Source organism: Anopheles coustani, chromosome 3, assembly GCF_943734705.1.
Source record: "Anopheles coustani chromosome 3, idAnoCousDA_361_x.2, whole genome shotgun sequence".
In the NCBI taxonomy this organism is placed as follows: domain Eukaryota; kingdom Metazoa; phylum Arthropoda; class Insecta; order Diptera; family Culicidae; genus Anopheles; species Anopheles coustani.
The window spans coordinates 51,542,782-51,559,762 of NC_071288.1; the positions used below are offsets into that span (position 1 = coordinate 51,542,782).

Sequence of the window (16,981 nt, forward strand, 5' to 3'; positions counted from 1 at the left end):
AAAGTGCTTTGTTTGGGGAAGCCTTTACAGTAGGCGTTCGAATGATTGAAACAACAAATTTTTCAACCATCTAATCTAGTTGTAATGGTCCAATTTAAACCAATAAATCATATCAGAAACCAAGCGTCACTATCAGAGGCAGAGGCTACCGTGCCGAAAGATGCATGGAACTGCATCCAGCTCACCTTCCATGGCCTTTGTGAACATTTGAACTGATACAACGGCTTATTTGGGTGAAATGGTCATCAGTTATTGGTTCCGTTTTTAGCACTGTTTTTCCCTACCGGATCGAGATTGGGACTTCAGGAAGATACAAAGTACGTTGTTCATCTGCGGGCAGAGTGAAGCATTTCAAACACGTGCCTCAAGCGGAAAAAATGATTGACGAGTCGTGAATTACGATAAGGCTTTGTTCATTACTGGACGCGGATTTAATGTACGAGACCGCTACGCAGAATAATAAAATCAATCAACAATTGTATTGGTTTCGTTCGAAGGCATTATGGAAATGTTATTGACGTCGCGAATTTAATCATAAAAATAAACGATGGTGTTCGTTATAAAAAAAGGATTCATTAATCTTTTGATGCACTGAAATCTCCAGTAAACTACTTAAACGGTTTCGTTCGCAGTGTCGACGAGTTTCGAGTGTTACCCAAATGAGTTTACTTTAAACACTAAATATTGATAAATACTCGTGACAAAATTGAAGCATGGGAACCGACACAAGGGTGCATTGAACGTACCGAAACCGGCCGGTTTAAAGTCGGCATTCTTTTTCGAAGCCATAGTAGGCGGGTGCAAATGAGGTAGATGGACTCGAACCCGATCCCGACCAGTGCGCTGGCCTTTTATTTGTTAGGCCTACACGAGCTGCTGGTGTTTTCTTCATTCCTAAAATGGGCATTGCTCTTGTTCCAACAAAAAATCACTGTTTCAATAAATAAAGATATTGTTAGATTTAGTTGTCACCTTTCTCAGCACAATACGTTATGCAACAAGATTAATTATCGTTCATATTTTCTCCCAACAGCAAACATTATAATTGTGTGTAATTTGCTATTAACTGTGTACGTAGAATACGCTTTAAACGGCAACTTTAATAGGCGTAATTTTTGCTCCATAATTCTTCAAATCAACTCCAATCTACGAAGCCCCGAAGGGCTGTTTAAGGATCATTTACACTTCAACATGCGACAGTTCACTACAATGGGATCGGTAGCGCCTTTTATCGGTAGCGCCTAGGGAAGACCCATGTTCTACTGTCGTGCTAGTAGTTGCTGGGTCGTCGGCACGTGCTGTTTCGTGCTGTGTGTAGTCTCTAACCGGCCAGATGTACTGAAATTATGGATAGCCCGGCTAGTTCGTATCATTCTTTAAAACGACAACAGATAAACTGGTGATCATCCTGCGCGTCTGTTCCAGGCAATGTCCTGGCCGTGCCAACACCTAGATCGCGAGACACCAAGCACTAAACCATAAGCATCGCAAAACCGCAGTCCGATTGCTACTTACTCGGGTGTGAAATAGTTTCTACTACCCAAACAGTGTCTGTTGACCCAGTTTGGCTGGTGCCATCGTTTTAAGTTTCAGCGTGTTCCTTACTGCACGCCAAGCGGCAAATCGATAGAGAAATTGCAATGAACCAGTAAACCCCACAAAAGCGCCCCGTATCCGAAGCCCTTCCACAGTGTGCGGATTTAATCGAGATCAATTGTCGATCATAGCTGCAGTTGTGGCTAGATTTGCGAAGTGATCAGTTAAAGTTTCATGCAAAGCTGGTTCGGTGGGAAGAAGAAACAATCTGCCCCAAAAGATCGATGACGGTGACGAGCTGCAAACCGGATTGCTCCTGATAGTCGTATCTCACCCATGTGGCAGCCATTAAGTTCTCGACGTGCTGACGAACCGCTGTAGGTCGGGGCAGCAGCCGAACGGATCGTGGCGAAATTTTCAGTCACTGCCAGTTTCGGGTACCGACGGGTACACAAGTGCCATTTGGACGAGCTGGCCACTCCGGGGTTGAAGAAGCGAACAAGATTATACAGGATTATTCCGCTGTTCGGGTCGTAAATGACAAAAGCCCACTAGATCAAGTGTGTCCATTATCAACCTGCATTCAAGAAAGGCTCGGCGGAACTGCGGGTACAGACGGGTAGAAGAGGAACTAAAAAAAACAGGTGATAGTGTCATTATATGACGATTGCATCCGACGCATGTGACGGGTAGTATTAGGCGGAAATCCAGTACCCCCCGTGAGAGGAGAAAAAAATCCGGGGCGGAAAAAATACAATCGCCGTAACGCTTCGGCAAATCAATTCTTATCGGTGCTTCAGGCGTAAACCGATCGGTGGTCCGGGAGAGTTCTAGACCGTCCAGAGTTAGTCTTCAGACATCCACCGGATCAGTCGGACGGTGCGGAAGGCAGTAAGCAAGCGAGCGTGGGAGAAGTGAGTGTTGGGACCAGGATACAAAAGGATACTTCCGGCATATCGAACCACAACCAACGTCATCGCAAGATGGTTAAATCGATCTCGGACAACGCGCAGGGCCAGTTTTCGGCGGAGGACTACACGGTGTTTACGATCATGCTCGGGATCTCCACTGCGATCGGTGTGTACTTTGGATTTTTCCAAAAGAAGAAAAACCAAACTACGGAGGAGTACCTGTTAGGTGGCCGGAAGATGAAAACGTTTCCGATTGCGATTTCACTCATTGCCAGGTAAGCCGAATGGACGTACAATGACGGCACAGTGACAAAAATGTTTGAAATGAATGAAACGAACGGTGTGGCTTATGGTGTTCGCGCGTTTTAGTATGAAGTCAATTAGTGATACTTGAGTTAAACATTTGAATTGCGGCCACGAATGATTGCTCCGGAATTGTTCTTTAAAGGCCACTTTAAAAGAAATGTTTTAATTTCAATAATATCTACGTTACGGTAACAATTTTATATAAGATCCATAGCCATAATTGTTCCTTACTATCTGACCTAGATGATGTTGCTGAGTGTGCATTGCAAACGATTATAATCAAAACCGTTCAAGGTTTTGATAAAACTAAACACAAATTTGGATAATCGTGTCTTGTTTGTGGTCAACTTTTTTTTGTGATAAGCAAATGCTAATGTTAAAAGATAAATCATCTGTTGCGGAAGGGAGTTTGTTCAGAGCAAGATCGGCGGGGTGTTTAAGATCGCATAAACAGGGAAGTGAATCATCTTTTTGTTGACTGCTCAGGAAAGAAAGTGATTTACGCGGCTCCCACTTCGCAAGGGTCGCAGAAATTGTCATAGCAAAATCCAATAAAAGTAGCATTTAATTTCTAAATTTGATATAACATTACACCCATTGTGTTATCCTCAACAGTTCCTGCACTAACGGTTTAAAACAATACATATTTTCAAACGAAATTATCTGATTCTTCCGATGATGTTGACAACCACTACTTTTTTTGCGAGAATACCACAGACGGTCTTTGTACGGGAAAAGGACGCTAGAAATTATTGAACAGTGCACCCGTCGTTAACAGGTTTGTTGGCTTTTGTGTTCTTGGAGTAATAAGATAGTCAGGCATCAAATTACAAAAACGGTCTTATTAATCTTCAAAACGGGTGAATCATAATGCAAAAAAAAAAACAATTAAATTTCAATAAGTAATATTTCATCACAGACCACATCTTATTTGAAACAATTGCTCAATTTACGTCGGGACTAGGGCATCTTTAAAACAAACAAGCTCGTTTTTGCTGCACAGGAAATTGAATTTTGCGAGGAAACGATCATGTTTTGTGATCTTTTTGTGTTGTCACACTGCCATAGACAATAAATTGTGTGGTGAAATTGATACGTAGTATGAATTTTTAATTAAGAGGACGCGTGGCATGATTTGCCATGTTTTCTCCTTTTTTAGGTCTCACATCAGAAACCAGCGGACGATTAGTGTGATAAGCCAAAACATCCTTTTTTTGTTGATTCCTTCAACCATTGCGCATTTTGAGTTTTTTTCCTTGTTTTTCTTTTGTTCGATTTTTTTATGTTGAAATAAAAAAGGCTAAACCAAACCAAAAAACAATGTTAGGCACGCGCGTAGTTCGAACTCGTCGCGTTTTTTCCCCGGGACCGTATGGTGAAATCACATCTTAAGCTTCCGTTCAGCAGGGATGTTCCTGTTTTACTCACTAGCTGTTTAGACTATAAATCAGTCCAAATTTGTAAAAAAATATTAACATGCCCATCAACATTTTACGAGTTGTACCCCTTAATTTCCTGTGCTAACTAATCGTACTACCATGGTCATCCCAAATTTGGGTTGTCGGTCGCTTATCGGGCGGTACTTCTATCAACAATAATTCAATCCTACCACTGCACACTACAATTTGTCATTTAATTGCTTTCTTTTCTTACCCTCCCCATTTCCGTTTCAGTCAATTGTCCGGCGTGTCGATAATGTCAGTTCCGGCGGAAATGTATTCGTACGGGGCCCAATATTGGATCATTGCGCCAACGATGATCATCATAACGCTGATCATCAACTACATCTTCGTGCCAGTATTCTATAATAATCAGATCACCAACTGCTACCAGTACCTGGAAGATCGGTTCAGCCCGGCGGTGAAAAAGTTCGTCACGTTTACGTACGTCCTGAACATCTACCTGATACTGCCGATCTTCATTTTCATCCCGGCGCTGGCCTTTTCGCAAGTGAGCGGCGTCAACATCCACCTGATCAACGGGATCGTTTGTGGCGTGTGCATCTTCTACACGATGCTCGGCGGCATCAAGGCCGTCGTGTGGACGGATGTGGTGCAGGGTCTGATCATGTTCGTGTCCTGTTTTCTGGTGGTGTTTATCGGCGTAGCGAAGATTGGGGGTCTGTCGGAGGTATACGAGCGGGCAAGCGCAGCCGATCGTTTGGAAATATTCGAGTAAGTTCGTGGGAGGTTGCAAATAGGTAGATGATTTTTTTTCAACATGCTTTCCTTTCGCTCGCTACAGCATGACCCTCGATGCGACGACTCGCCAGACGTTCTGGACGGCCAGCGTGGGAAACATTTTTCTTTGGACCGGCTACCTTGGGCTTAGCCAGAGCTGCGTTCAGAGGATCGTAGCCGTTCCGAGCATGCGTCATGCTAGGACGGCTCTGTGGATCTTCTGTGCCGGGTTCATCGTTATCATGACATTGAATTGCTTCACGGGCATCGTGATCTTTGCAAAGTACTTTGATTGCGACCCGATCAAGGTCGGTTTAGTACAGAAAGCAGACAAGTTGTTACCATTCTTTGTACAGGACGTTGTTGGCAATCTGAAGGGAATGCCAGGTGTTTTCATATCGTGTGTGTTTAGTGCAGGGTTAAGGTAAGAAATTTGGTAGGATAAAAAATTGTAAGATTGTAAACACTTACCCTTTCAAAAAATGTCTACCTTCCAGCACAATGTCTGCCAATCTAAACTCTCTTGCTGGACTGATCTACGAGGACTACATTCGACCGTTCAAGCTATTCAAGCACACCGATGCCTCGGCCAATTCGACCATGAAGTTGATCATTCTCATCAGTGGTGTGTATTGCATTGCGATGGGTTTGATTGTGGAGCAGTTTGGGCACATCCTGCAGATGGTGGTAACGATTGCGAGCGTCACCCAGGGAGCCGTTATGGGTATATTCTGCCTCGGTATGCTGTGGCCGTGGGCCAACAAACACGGAGCTCTGTGGGGTACGGCTTCCAGTGTGATCGGGATGTCATGGATCATTGCTGGAGCACAGATGGCAATCAGTAACAAGGAGCTAACCTACCCGCCCAGACCGACCAGCGTGGACGGATGCTACGATTACGGTTACAACGTAACGGCCAATGACTTCCCAACGCTGATAGCGCCACAGGATGAAGCTGGGTTTTCAATTTACAACATTTCCTTCGTGTGGTACTCTACGATAGGGACGTTGATTGTGTTTCTGGTAGGCATCCCCGTAAGCTATTTCACGGGGTCACAGGATATGCACAACTTCCGAGCGAAACTTATCTGTCCGCTCGTGCAGTGGATGCTTCCCGATGAGGTGCGACAAAACGAGTTTTCGCTGAAGGCTGAAAATCAGTAAGTAGTACAGTTATTGAATATTTCCTTAAAATAAATTGGCTACAACTTGTTTTTTTCTCTGTTAGGAAATTGACCGCAGATCCGATCAAGGAGTGGACATTTACCGCCAACGAAACCGAAAAGTATAAAGAACGAGTGATTGAGCAGACACTATGATCGCCATACAGCAATGAGATTTAATATGGTACATTATTTCTAAAGCAACCATTCTAGGGTAATTTCAACTTACGTTCCATATAAGACTACATATATCAGTCGGATTGATCACTTTTCTCGTTTTTCATCTACGTTCGTTGCTCATCTCATCGGTCAGTTGTATTTATGTTGTCAATTTTAAATAACGTCAACAAATGTTTGTTTTGATTAATCTACTAGCGTTTATTGTATTGTGTAAATTGTGGTAATAAAACTGTAAGCCATATTCCCGGCTATGTGCAAAAACATTTGTCTCTAATAATAGGAACTATTTTTATCACAGATTAATTTTAGATAACAGTATAGTGTGCGTTGCAAGTTCTGCTGAAAAAGCATAACCGTAACGGCGTTTTTAAAAAGAGTTTTTCGCACGGAACACGGGGTCCACACTACAGCGCGACGTCGCCTGACAGGCGCTGAACTCCATATAAAAAAAATCTTGCGCGATGTCGTGCGAATCGCGCTAGGTTGTTTTTTGCATGGAGTTCAGCGCCTGTCAGGCGACGTCGCGTTTCGCGACGGTGCAGTCTAGAAAGCGTGGAAAATGATATGAGCTCTAGACTGCAGCGCGAGGTCCCGTCGCGAAGCGCGACTACGCCTGACAGGCGGCTGAACTACACTTTAAAAAAAATGTCGAAACGCGACGGGTCGTTGCGCTGGGGTCACATATTTATGGGGTCACACGTACAAGTCGATTGAAAGAATAAAAAATATTAACAAATTTGTTTTTTCATTGGAAACTACCAACCAAGGTTTCTGTATCCAAGACCCATTCAAACATTGGGTAAAAGAGTAAATGAGGCCCCGGGCTAGATTCTCCTCTTCCTACTTGTTCACATTAAGCGCCTGAAGCTATGCAAAGCGCGACGCATGCATACTTTTCAAATATTTGATCGCTAACGGTTCGCTTAAAAGAACATAACGGTTTAAACTAATCACGCAGTGGAGGTTGAATGCGGGTTAATATACTTTTACATGTTAAGTTACTGTAATTTACTAGTAACTAAACTATACCACACATGATGGACAGTATGAAACAATGAGTTTAGCCGAAGAAATGATTTGGAAACGGCGGCGCGCCCGCAGCGAGCGCAGCGAGCGGACTGCGCTAGGTCTACCGAAAAAGAGAGTTTGTTATAGTTTTGAGAAATAAGGGGGGCCCGTGGGCCCCCCTCATACCGCACCCCTAGGTTGATTGCGTAGCCGAAATTAACGGTACACACTACGATTCAAATACTCGTAGGTTGAATTTAAAGAATTAATGTATCACCAATTGCATACATTCAGTTTAAACGTCCACAAGAGGTGTAGCCACGATCGAAAACATGGCGGCCGGGGCCTCATTTACTCTTTTACCAAACATTGTTTTCAAAAACTATTAATTTTGGAAAAATATTTGTTTTGTATATTTCAAAAACTATGAATTTAGGAAAAATATACAGTTTTTAACAAAAGGGCTATTTCAATCAGTATTTCAAGTTGTTACCAAGGTTTTTGAAGCTTGTTGGCGCGCTGCAACTTGGTTCTAGTGGTGGGTAAATCGAATCCCCAAATCTGAATCTCAATCACTCAAACAGTCGCGAGACGATGTAAATCAATCAATACCGGTTTGGAAACCGTGTACAGTCGATATCCGACATACGCGGATAATGGGGACCAATTTACATATTTATTGTTGTGGTTGTACATCTCAAGAATTTACATCGATGTTATAAACCCAATCTACTGTCAAATTTTGAAAACCGCGTTTTCTCCGAATCCGCGTATGTCGAGTACCGCGTATGTCGGATATCTACTGTATCTTCCTAATCTGAATCCCCATCAAATCACAACTGATAACTCGCTTTTTCCGTAATAAAAACATGCTACACATTTCCGATGTGAGGCTGCATGTAGTTCTGTTGATCTTGAAAATCAAAAACCGTATGGAAAAGATGTGCTTCGCAGGTATTGAGATAATCGGACACAGTTATTTTTGTTTGTAATACTGTCTAAAGATGATTCTCGATGGAGAGTAATGTTTTAATAAAAATCCGGTAAAAATTTAAATTTAAGTTAAATTGTTCAAAATCCTTAAACTATGTCCAATCCATTCTAACCAACGTCCGAGTCGAGTCAACTGAAATCAATCACATTGTCTCTAGATTGGCTTGACTAATTGAACTCACTTCGTGTCTGGAGCGGGTTACACCGCGTGTCTACATTAAGCGTACCAGTGACGATGGTGCGCTAGAAAGAGAGAAAAATCGGATTTTACCACCTGGGCCGCACCAGTTTTGTGGTATGGTACGCTTAATGTCAAAGTCAATCAACAGATAGGTTGCAGCATACCATGTAACGAGCCGAAAACCGCCCGCTAGGCAGCTCGAAATATCGTCCTAAAAACGTCCTACGTGCGAACAAACGACCTCTGTTAATGTTAAAGGACCGGCTGCTGGTTGGGTTGGGTGATAAACCCTGCTACCAGAATGAAAAAGCTGGTAAGCTCAACAACCAACAGAAAAGGTAATCGACCCTACAGACAGATATTTAGTATAAACAGAAACACAAACCTTCATATATAACACTGGAAATTCAGACGAGAAGAATGTACACATCCAACGTTTGTTTTGTGTCAGTCAAGTCTTGAGTAGGTATTATAAACGTAAAAACTGTAGTCCACTAGCTTCGGTTTTCGTCGGTGTCAAAGTCCCTTTTAGTGACGAAAACCGGGGCCAGCCTGTACCTATTTAGCGAAGATTTTGGCGGAGATCTCCCACAAGTATCCTAGAAATTTTTGTAAACATTTTTTCAACAAACTGTCACAACAATGGCGGAGCAAAAAACAGCTTTGTCCCGATCTGTCTGTTGATTGTCTTTGCTTAAATGTAGTCATGCGGACATAAAATTAAAATAGATTTGGATCAACTAAGAACCAAATCAATTCGAATCCCAAACGAATCAAACTGATTCGAATCTCAATTGAATCAAATTTTTGGAATCCGTCAAATGGGATTTGAATCTTTAGAATCCGTCCAGGGATCGAATCTTCGAATCTTCCGAATCCCGATTCTGCAAACACTAGGTGTACTACATGGTGCTACAACATGGACGCTTCGTAAAGCGTCGACGGATTATTCGCCGCCGCGAGCAGTTTTTACGGAAGAATTTGCTGGTTTGTGGCAGTGAAAGAAGCCTAAGACTGCTTGGAGTGTGAAATAATAAACGTAAGCACTGTTAGCGTTATCTACGAATGTGCCGAGCGGTGGATTCGTCGTGTGTCTGCGAAAGTTATGTGACGTGAGAAATCAACGAAATCCGTGCGCTGGATTTGTCAAACGGATTACAATCAGTTCTTGTTCACGTTCGCCAAGGCCGGAAAGAAACCGCCGAAGGATGCAGCTGTAAGTGGGTTTACGAAATGGCGTTCGGTGATATCGCTTCGAAATTGCATTCTTGACGAGTGAAAGAAGATCCCGTGCAGGAGGCAACGTTGGAAATTATTTTCCTTCACAGATCTGCAGCATTTATTTTCCTCCAACAAACGAAACGCACCGAAAGCAGGGGCAATGGAGACAGTGTGAACTGTAGTGGTCCTGTTTCCTCGTAAGTGACGGCAGAGCGTGTGCGAGAAAGGGACCACAATATGCGTGGTGTGCTACGCTTTCTGTTTTTGGAGGTACCAGAACACACGGCAAAATGTTAGGTTAGCTTTTGACATCTTCGGAAAGGTCCATCGCAGCAGCTTGGTTGGATTTAAAAGTGAGGCACAAGCAGTGTTTATTCCGCCGTCTGGTATCGTTTGTTCTATGTTCACAGTTTTCCCTCATTCGAAGAGTTCAATCGAGCGAACGCATCAAGACGAGGGCAACGTTTATCGCGGTCGTAAAGATTTTCAAGGATCTTCTCGCTTCCTAGTGTGTATCAGGAAGTCATGCGCTTCCTCCATGGCGAATGAATGTCACACGTAGTTTGACAGTGCTGCGTTTCGTTGTTGTTTACTTATTTGTTTCTTTTGTTTTGCCAATGTCGCCGTTTCTCGCAAAATGCTGCTCACGATAATCGTTTCCACTACTCGTCGGTTCTGAACTAGCAGCAAACCGCAGCAGACCGCAAAAAGGAAAACGTAACATGCACTACGAGCAGCTGTTCACCGGAAAGGTTGTGAACATCTTCGATTTGCATCATTTTCTGAGCAAGCGGACGTATACGTCGGCAACACGGCGATTGAAATCTACCGATGCCTCGCCGGCATCCCAGTTGGTTTGTTGTGCTATTGGGATGATAACGTCGCTGGCTGCTGATAGGCCTTCCTGAGTCATTTGTCGGTTATTTTAGCAGTGTGTTTGCGGATGGGGCACATTTACGATCATTACACCATACACCATAGGCGCCCCCTCGGGAATGAAAAGCCAAAGTCAAGAACATGTTTCCCGTAATCGCCCGGGGTTGTACAGAAAATGTACGCTCGGTTTAGCAATGAATTAATATACGTTCTTTTCACTTTCATTTTAGATTATGTAGCACCGTCCATCGAAACGTTCAGGCACAGCTAAACGCAGCCTTTGCGCTGGAAAAATGTACGATGATCGAATCGTGCGAAATTGGACCAGATTGATAAATGGTGTGGCGTATTCTGCACTAGGAATACCGAATGCCAGTCCCTCGGCAAACACTGATTTAGCGGGGCAAACGATCGTGCTGTGTGCGCGGAGTGACGGTTATCAAGTGTGGGAAACCACAGAAAGCATAAACCATGAGCAATATTAAAGATTAGAACCAACAAGAAACCGACAATTGTATGGCGAAAATTGTATTATTAGGTGTAAAAAGAAGCGTTCACTAGCAGAGCCCTTCTGTCGTGTCTGTGTGCTGTTTCGTGTGAAGGTTGCAGGCTTTTCGTACCTTTTTGTAAATCGTGTAGAGTGAGATACGTGTGTACAAAACTATTGTAAAATTGTGTACTGGTTATATTGTAAAGACTGCAAGTGAGTGTGTGTGTGCGTGTGTGTACGATGGAGTGTATGATAAACAATTTCACGTTTTAGTGGTTAACCGACTCTCCTTAAATACGACCTCCGCGAAAACGCGAGAAAAGTCAGTGGACGAGAGAAGGGGAAAAGTGTACAGAACCGTATTCTGAAAGGAAAGACGGAGCCTACTGCTATTGTAACACAAGCGTTATAGTATGACACACAATCTGGGAATGGCGTCGTATCGGCTACCCGGACCCGGACTATGTCCACCAGATTTCAAATCGCCATCGGAGTCCCCCCAGCTGCCCATCTCCGCGCCGAGCAATCCGAAGAAGCGGAGAAAAACGTCCAACGTCGCGAATGCTAATGCGGTCACCGCGCAACCCACGCCGACACCTTCCCCGCAGGATCTGTTGCCACCTCCGCCAACCGGGTATGGTGATACGATAGTGGCTTCGAACCCTTTCGACGACACGCCCCCTCCGACACCCGCCTCGCACATGGGTCACATGGGCCACCCGCACGGAGGAGGTGGGCACGGACCGGGCCCGGGAATGATGGGGCATATGGGAGGTGGCGGAGGAATGGGACACGGTGGGCCCATGGGCATGAACCATATGGGACCGATGCATGGCGGACATCACATGGGAGGACCGATGGGTGGCCATCCGCACGGGCCACCACACGGTGGACCAATGGGTGGACCGGGAGGGCCGCATGGAGGAGGAATGCCGCACGGGATGCCTCACGGAATGGGACCGCACGGGCCTGGCCACGGATCGCCCCATCCCGGCATGGGTCCCGGGGGGCCACCGCATGGCCCGCCGGGAATGGTGGGAGGACCGGGAGGTCCGGGTGGACCACAGGGCCCCCCGATGCGGGGCATGAGCCCGATGGGTATGGGCAGCCCGATGGGACATCATCATCCGGGAATGCACATGAACGCCGGGATGGGCCAGATGGGTGGAATGCCGCACGGAATGCAGCGGGGTGGCATGAGCCCGATGGGACCGACGATGCCGGGTGCCCAGATGGGTGGTCTGAGTCCCATGGGCGGTGCCATGAACCAGAGCATGTCCCCGATGGGCCCGATGGGCGGTATGTCGCCGATGAGCCAGCAGCAGCAGCAGCAGCAACAGCAGCAGCAGATGAACAACAAATCTGTCGGTAGCCCGATGAGCGGCGGCAACATTGGAAGTCCAATGAATTCGATGCCAGGAATGGGCTCCCCGCACGCGGCCGGCCAGGGCGGTATGCTGGGAAGCCCGATGAACACTAGCGGAGGGCACATGAACAATGGACCGATGGGACCACCGATGAACAGCCCGCTCGGTAATGGGCCACCGAATCACGTGCCACTGGGGCCGAACTCGGCCGGTCACAGTCAAACGCCACAGCCAGTGTCGGCGGCGAATGTAACCGTCGGCGGGCAGACGTCGCCGAATGTGGTGGTAAGCGGCGGAGGACCCGGCCCCGGAGGTGGCAATCCGGGCATGAACAGTAGTAATAGTAGAATGAACCTACCGAACGGTGCAATGGCGACAAATCAGCAATCAGGAAGTATAAATCAATTACCTCATCAACTCGGACCCATGGGTGCGAATCAGCAGCAGCAACAGCAGCAACAAGGTGGTCAGCAGCAAGGTGGCCCGCAGCAGAACAACAGTAGTCAGGGACCGAACAGTCAGGTGCTAGCCGGCAACCAGGGACCCACGCCACCCGGCAATCAGTCATCACAACAGCAGCAGCAGCAACAGCAACAGTCACAACCGCTACAGCCTCATCCGCCACCGCACGGAGGTGGTGGCCAGCATCAGCAGCTTCCCCTGCCTCAACAGTCACCTCACGCTCAACACAACCCCGGTGGCCCCGGTAGTGGGGGTGGTGGCGGTGGCGGTGGCGGCTCTGGTCAGCAGCAACACCAGATGAACCAGATGGTTGGCCCTGGCGGTGGTCCACCGATGGGCAACAACAGCATGGGCGGACCGATGGGCGGTGGCATGATGGGCCCGGGAGGTCCAGTGAATTCGATGGGTGGAGCCGGAATGAACCACCACCCGCATCATCATCACCATCACCATCCGGGAAATCATCAGCAGGGCAATCCACACATGGGCGGCGGAATGGGCGGCGGTGGACCTAACAACATGCACCATCACATGGGCGGTGGTGGAGGCGGAGGAGGTGCGGGCGGTATCATGCCCCCGCACGGGAACATGCCTCCCGGCGGCCTAAGGCCACCGATGCACGGTGGAGGTGGTATGGGAGGCGGAGGAGGAGGCGGTGGCGGCGGTGGAATGGGCCCAGGAGGAATGATGGGAGGCCCGCCGATGGGTGGCCCGATGGGTGGTCACATGGGTGGCATGGGCGGTGGAATGGTTGGAGGAAGTCCGATGCAGTCGCCGCACATGATGGGACCAGGTGGACCGATGGGCGGTCCTATGGGTGGTCCGGGTGGTATGGGAGGCCCAATGGGACCCGGTGGCGGCGGTGGAGGTTTGGGACCTCCGGGCAATGGACCGAACGGACCGAACCATCATCACCATATGGGCATGTTTGGCCCGAAACCGATGCCCGTGACGTCGGGCAAAATGTACCCGCCCGACCAGTCGAAGGTGTTCAACCCGCAGAACCCGAACGCCCCGCCAATCTATCCCTGTGGCGGATGCCACAAGGAGGTGCACGACAACGACCAGGGAATTCTTTGCGAGTCGGGCTGCAACTTTTGGTTTCATCGGTAAGTGTTCATATGTTTATGTTTAATAACAAAACTCTGTCGCTCGCATGAATAGATATTTTAATGAACAAATGCCTATTTATATGGGTTTTTGTTACTGAACATTGGGCTTTCTCAATTTGAGATAAGCGTTTTTGTTACTATTTTGTAATGAAGTCTTTTGTAATAAATCCTTTTTTATACAACTATCTTAAAAATTGAGGAACCCGTAATGTACGTGTCCCTAACAACTGATAAAAATATAACAACTCTGTTAAAGACAACTACGTTTGGAAACTTACATTTTTCTTTCTCTTTTTTAATAATTTTGATATTATGCCAGCAAAATTTTAATGGACGTGCCATACTATCCCCATCCAACGAGAAATAAGTATTTCCTTAAGCGATCAAGTATTTCTAATATTCATGTGTATATACTTGTTGGGGAAAGTGTGGCAAGATGCTCCGTGGGGTAAAAAATGTACCGGTATATTTTTAGCTGAATTAAAAAGATATTAGGTAGTAGAATATGTGCATTGGCGTGTCTATATTTTATGTGAATTTTACGGCTCTCAATTAAGGTTCATCAGAGTAAACAGGATAAAACGCTAGCAATCATGTAAGATTTCCTCACAATAGTGTAATTTGTAACAAGTGTTCAAATAAAATATTGCAATCAACCAGACAACCAAGACATGTTGGACGTCTTATCATTAACTAATTGGAATTATTTAACGAACAGAACAGAACTTGGTTCATAACTCCTTTTATTTTGGTCAAAGGGGCAGGGGCAATATACATCAGCTTACTTAGAGTAGAGTGCACTCCATTTACAGCAAAACACTCAACATTTCCAGAATTTATTCAATATGGCATTGTTGCAGCAGTAATAACTCTATGTTTCACGTATTCTGCAGCAATAGTGCATGCATGAATAAGTAAGATGTTTCGTATTGAAATATATGATTTAAAGTGCATTCCAGCAAAACAATTTGGAGTTGGAGGCAACTCAAAGGTCAACTGAATTTTCTGACGTAGTCTACCTTGTTTTCAAATTGTACATGTACTCAAAAAATCTCAAGTCTTGTCAAATAGCTCTAGTTAAATAATTTTTAGCGGTGTGGGATCTCCCCACTCTCTGAGCCATTCTCCTCCACAGTTCCAAATTACGCGTAGTAAAAAGAGCTCTCAAAACTCTTCGTTTCGTGTAATTATTACAGTCTGAGAGTTTTAATGTCGTTTGATAATTTGTTGGTAGTAGTAGAGAGGGTGGAGAATCGATCTGTGAATTTGGTTTATTTATCTTGGATGGATTGCGAGAAATAAAAATGTTTCGCTTAAGGGAGGTATATTGCCTCACATTACCTTACATTGTTATAAGTTCCAGTGCTGTGGATTCAATAAATGGTCTGATGCATTCAATAAACGCTTAAAAGGAATTGGCACAGCGGGAGTGAGTTGACACATGGATATAAAAGAAAATCTTAACCGCACTACCAAAACTATCGGTTGAGACCGCCTCTATAAACAAAACAAACAAAAAATCGGTTGAGACCGCACCGTGCTGATCGATTTCTTTTTAATTCTTCCCTCTACAGGACCTGCAGTGGACTGACGGAGGCGGCCTTTAATCTGATACACGCGGAGGTGTACGCCGAGTGGTGCTGCGACAAGTGTTTAAACTCTAAAAACATACCGCTGGTCAAGTTTAAACCGTAGTAGAAGCAACCCCGTAGCTCGACCGGCCGGAGCACCGCGGTGCAGCAGCGGCGGGCCTGAGCCACGATCCAACGCAACACAAGCCCGATCGAGCGGCAACACGGTGGTGACGACGACGACGACGACGACGATCATGATCATCGAACGTTCCACGCGCACTTCTTGCGTTGTCGCATTTTTCCTCGGAAATTCCCACCGAATGAGAACGAATGGTTTCGGTGGTGGAATGTCCATTATCGACCAGCAACAAGATGGAGCGGTCACGGCACGTTAATATGAGACCAGGAAATTCATGAGGTTAAGCGGTGTAACGAAGAGATCATTTGGGCATAAGTAGATTGGAGGTTTGCTTGGAGGATGTGTGTGCAATTTTTAAAAGACTGGACTAGACTGCCACAGATAACACAGAGAAAGAGAGAGGAAGGAGGAGGAGGTGAGGAAGAGAGAGGGAGAGTGGAAGCGGTAAACGAAAGTGTTATCTTTCTATTTTCCAGTACAACGCTGATGTTGGTGGCTTGAAGGGTTTTGTTTGTGACTTATTCATCCCGTAACGCACCGACACATCATCTTGCCACGTCAAGATGTACGAAATTATGTGTATATATTTTTTTTTATACTTTTAGAACCCGGTACCTATAATGACGACGTCTATTTATTACCATTGCGTGTGGTCGTTTTTAGCGAAAACAAAGTCTATCCTCATAGAATAAGGACACCGGGCGATAATCTGTACAACGCAACAGCAACAAAATAAAAACAAAAAATGCCTGCCCGTACCTGGTCGCTAGTTGTTCCACACCTAAATACCGGGTGTCACAGCCATCCATCGATGATTATGACCGATGGCTGCGCCGGCCACGTTCTCCTCCTTCCTGGCTAGTCATACTTCTGTTCCTCTTGCCAGTAATGACGACCGGCCGGGAGTTCGCTGTGCAAATGACGGAAGAGGTAGGATGCTTTCCTTTCCGGAGCACCCACACAAACACAAGTGTGCGGGACCGGGTTCCTAACTTCCTTTCTCCCCTTTTGCCGACGCCCACAGCCTCCCGTATGTTAATTTTACACGCGATCGTTTTCTGCGACACATACCTTAAAACACACACACACACACACACATCCTCCCGTAATGCCATGTTAGTCGCTGGAGAATGGGGGAAAATACACCATTTGTTCCCTCTATCTCCTTCCAGCCGGATGAGTGACGGAGCGGCAGTAGTATACACAGAGATTCGGGGATGATAGACATAAAGTGGCGATAAAAATATTAAACCTCAAGCTGTTTTTTTTTATCGAATCCACC

General features: G+C 45.9%; 2 protein-coding genes across 3 annotated transcripts; both read left to right on the forward strand.

The window, feature by feature from the left end:
- Positions 1 to 1,288: 1,288 nt before the first annotated feature.
- Positions 1,289 to 6,533, forward strand: LOC131260967 (sodium-coupled monocarboxylate transporter 2-like). The gene is made up of 5 exons (XM_058262832.1): positions 1,289 to 2,722; positions 4,427 to 4,927; positions 4,998 to 5,357; positions 5,431 to 6,093; positions 6,162 to 6,533. Exons 1-5 carry the CDS (start codon positions 2,520 to 2,522, stop codon positions 6,250 to 6,252), a joined length of 1,818 nt encoding a protein of 605 aa, XP_058118815.1. The 5' UTR covers positions 1,289 to 2,519; the 3' UTR covers positions 6,253 to 6,533.
- Positions 6,534 to 9,377: 2,844 nt separating this feature from the next.
- Positions 9,378 to 16,457, forward strand: LOC131260965 (protein pygopus). Of its 2 annotated transcripts, none has more exons than XM_058262830.1 (3): positions 9,378 to 9,497; positions 10,786 to 13,983; positions 15,561 to 16,457. In XM_058262830.1, exons 2-3 carry the CDS (start codon positions 11,459 to 11,461, stop codon positions 15,679 to 15,681), a joined length of 2,646 nt encoding a protein of 881 aa, XP_058118813.1. In that variant the 5' UTR covers positions 9,378 to 9,497; positions 10,786 to 11,458; the 3' UTR covers positions 15,682 to 16,457. The 2 variants fall into 2 exon arrangements, with proteins under 2 accessions (XP_058118813.1, XP_058118812.1); XM_058262829.1 differs by having other exon boundaries at positions 9,380 to 9,674.
- The last annotated feature ends 524 nt before the right edge of the window (positions 16,458 to 16,981 follow it).

What these genes read in the sequence shown, in the direction of transcription:
- LOC131260965 (XM_058262830.1), top strand. Translation starts at nt 11,459, where the DNA reads ATGACACACAATCTGGGAATGGCGTCGTATCGGCTACCCGGACCCGGA. An exon ending in TGCAACTTTTGGTTTCATCG is followed by an intron (nt 13,984 to 15,560) that starts GTAAGTGTTCAT and finishes TTCCCTCTACAG; the next exon opens with GACCTGCAGTGGACTGACGG.
- LOC131260967 (XM_058262832.1), top strand. Translation starts at nt 2,520, where the DNA reads ATGGTTAAATCGATCTCGGACAACGCGCAGGGCCAGTTTTCGGCGGAG. An exon ending in GATCGTTTGGAAATATTCGA is followed by an intron (nt 4,928 to 4,997) that starts GTAAGTTCGTGG and finishes CGCTCGCTACAG; the next exon opens with CATGACCCTCGATGCGACGA. An exon ending in TCGCTGAAGGCTGAAAATCA is followed by an intron (nt 6,094 to 6,161) that starts GTAAGTAGTACA and finishes TTTCTCTGTTAG; the next exon opens with GAAATTGACCGCAGATCCGA.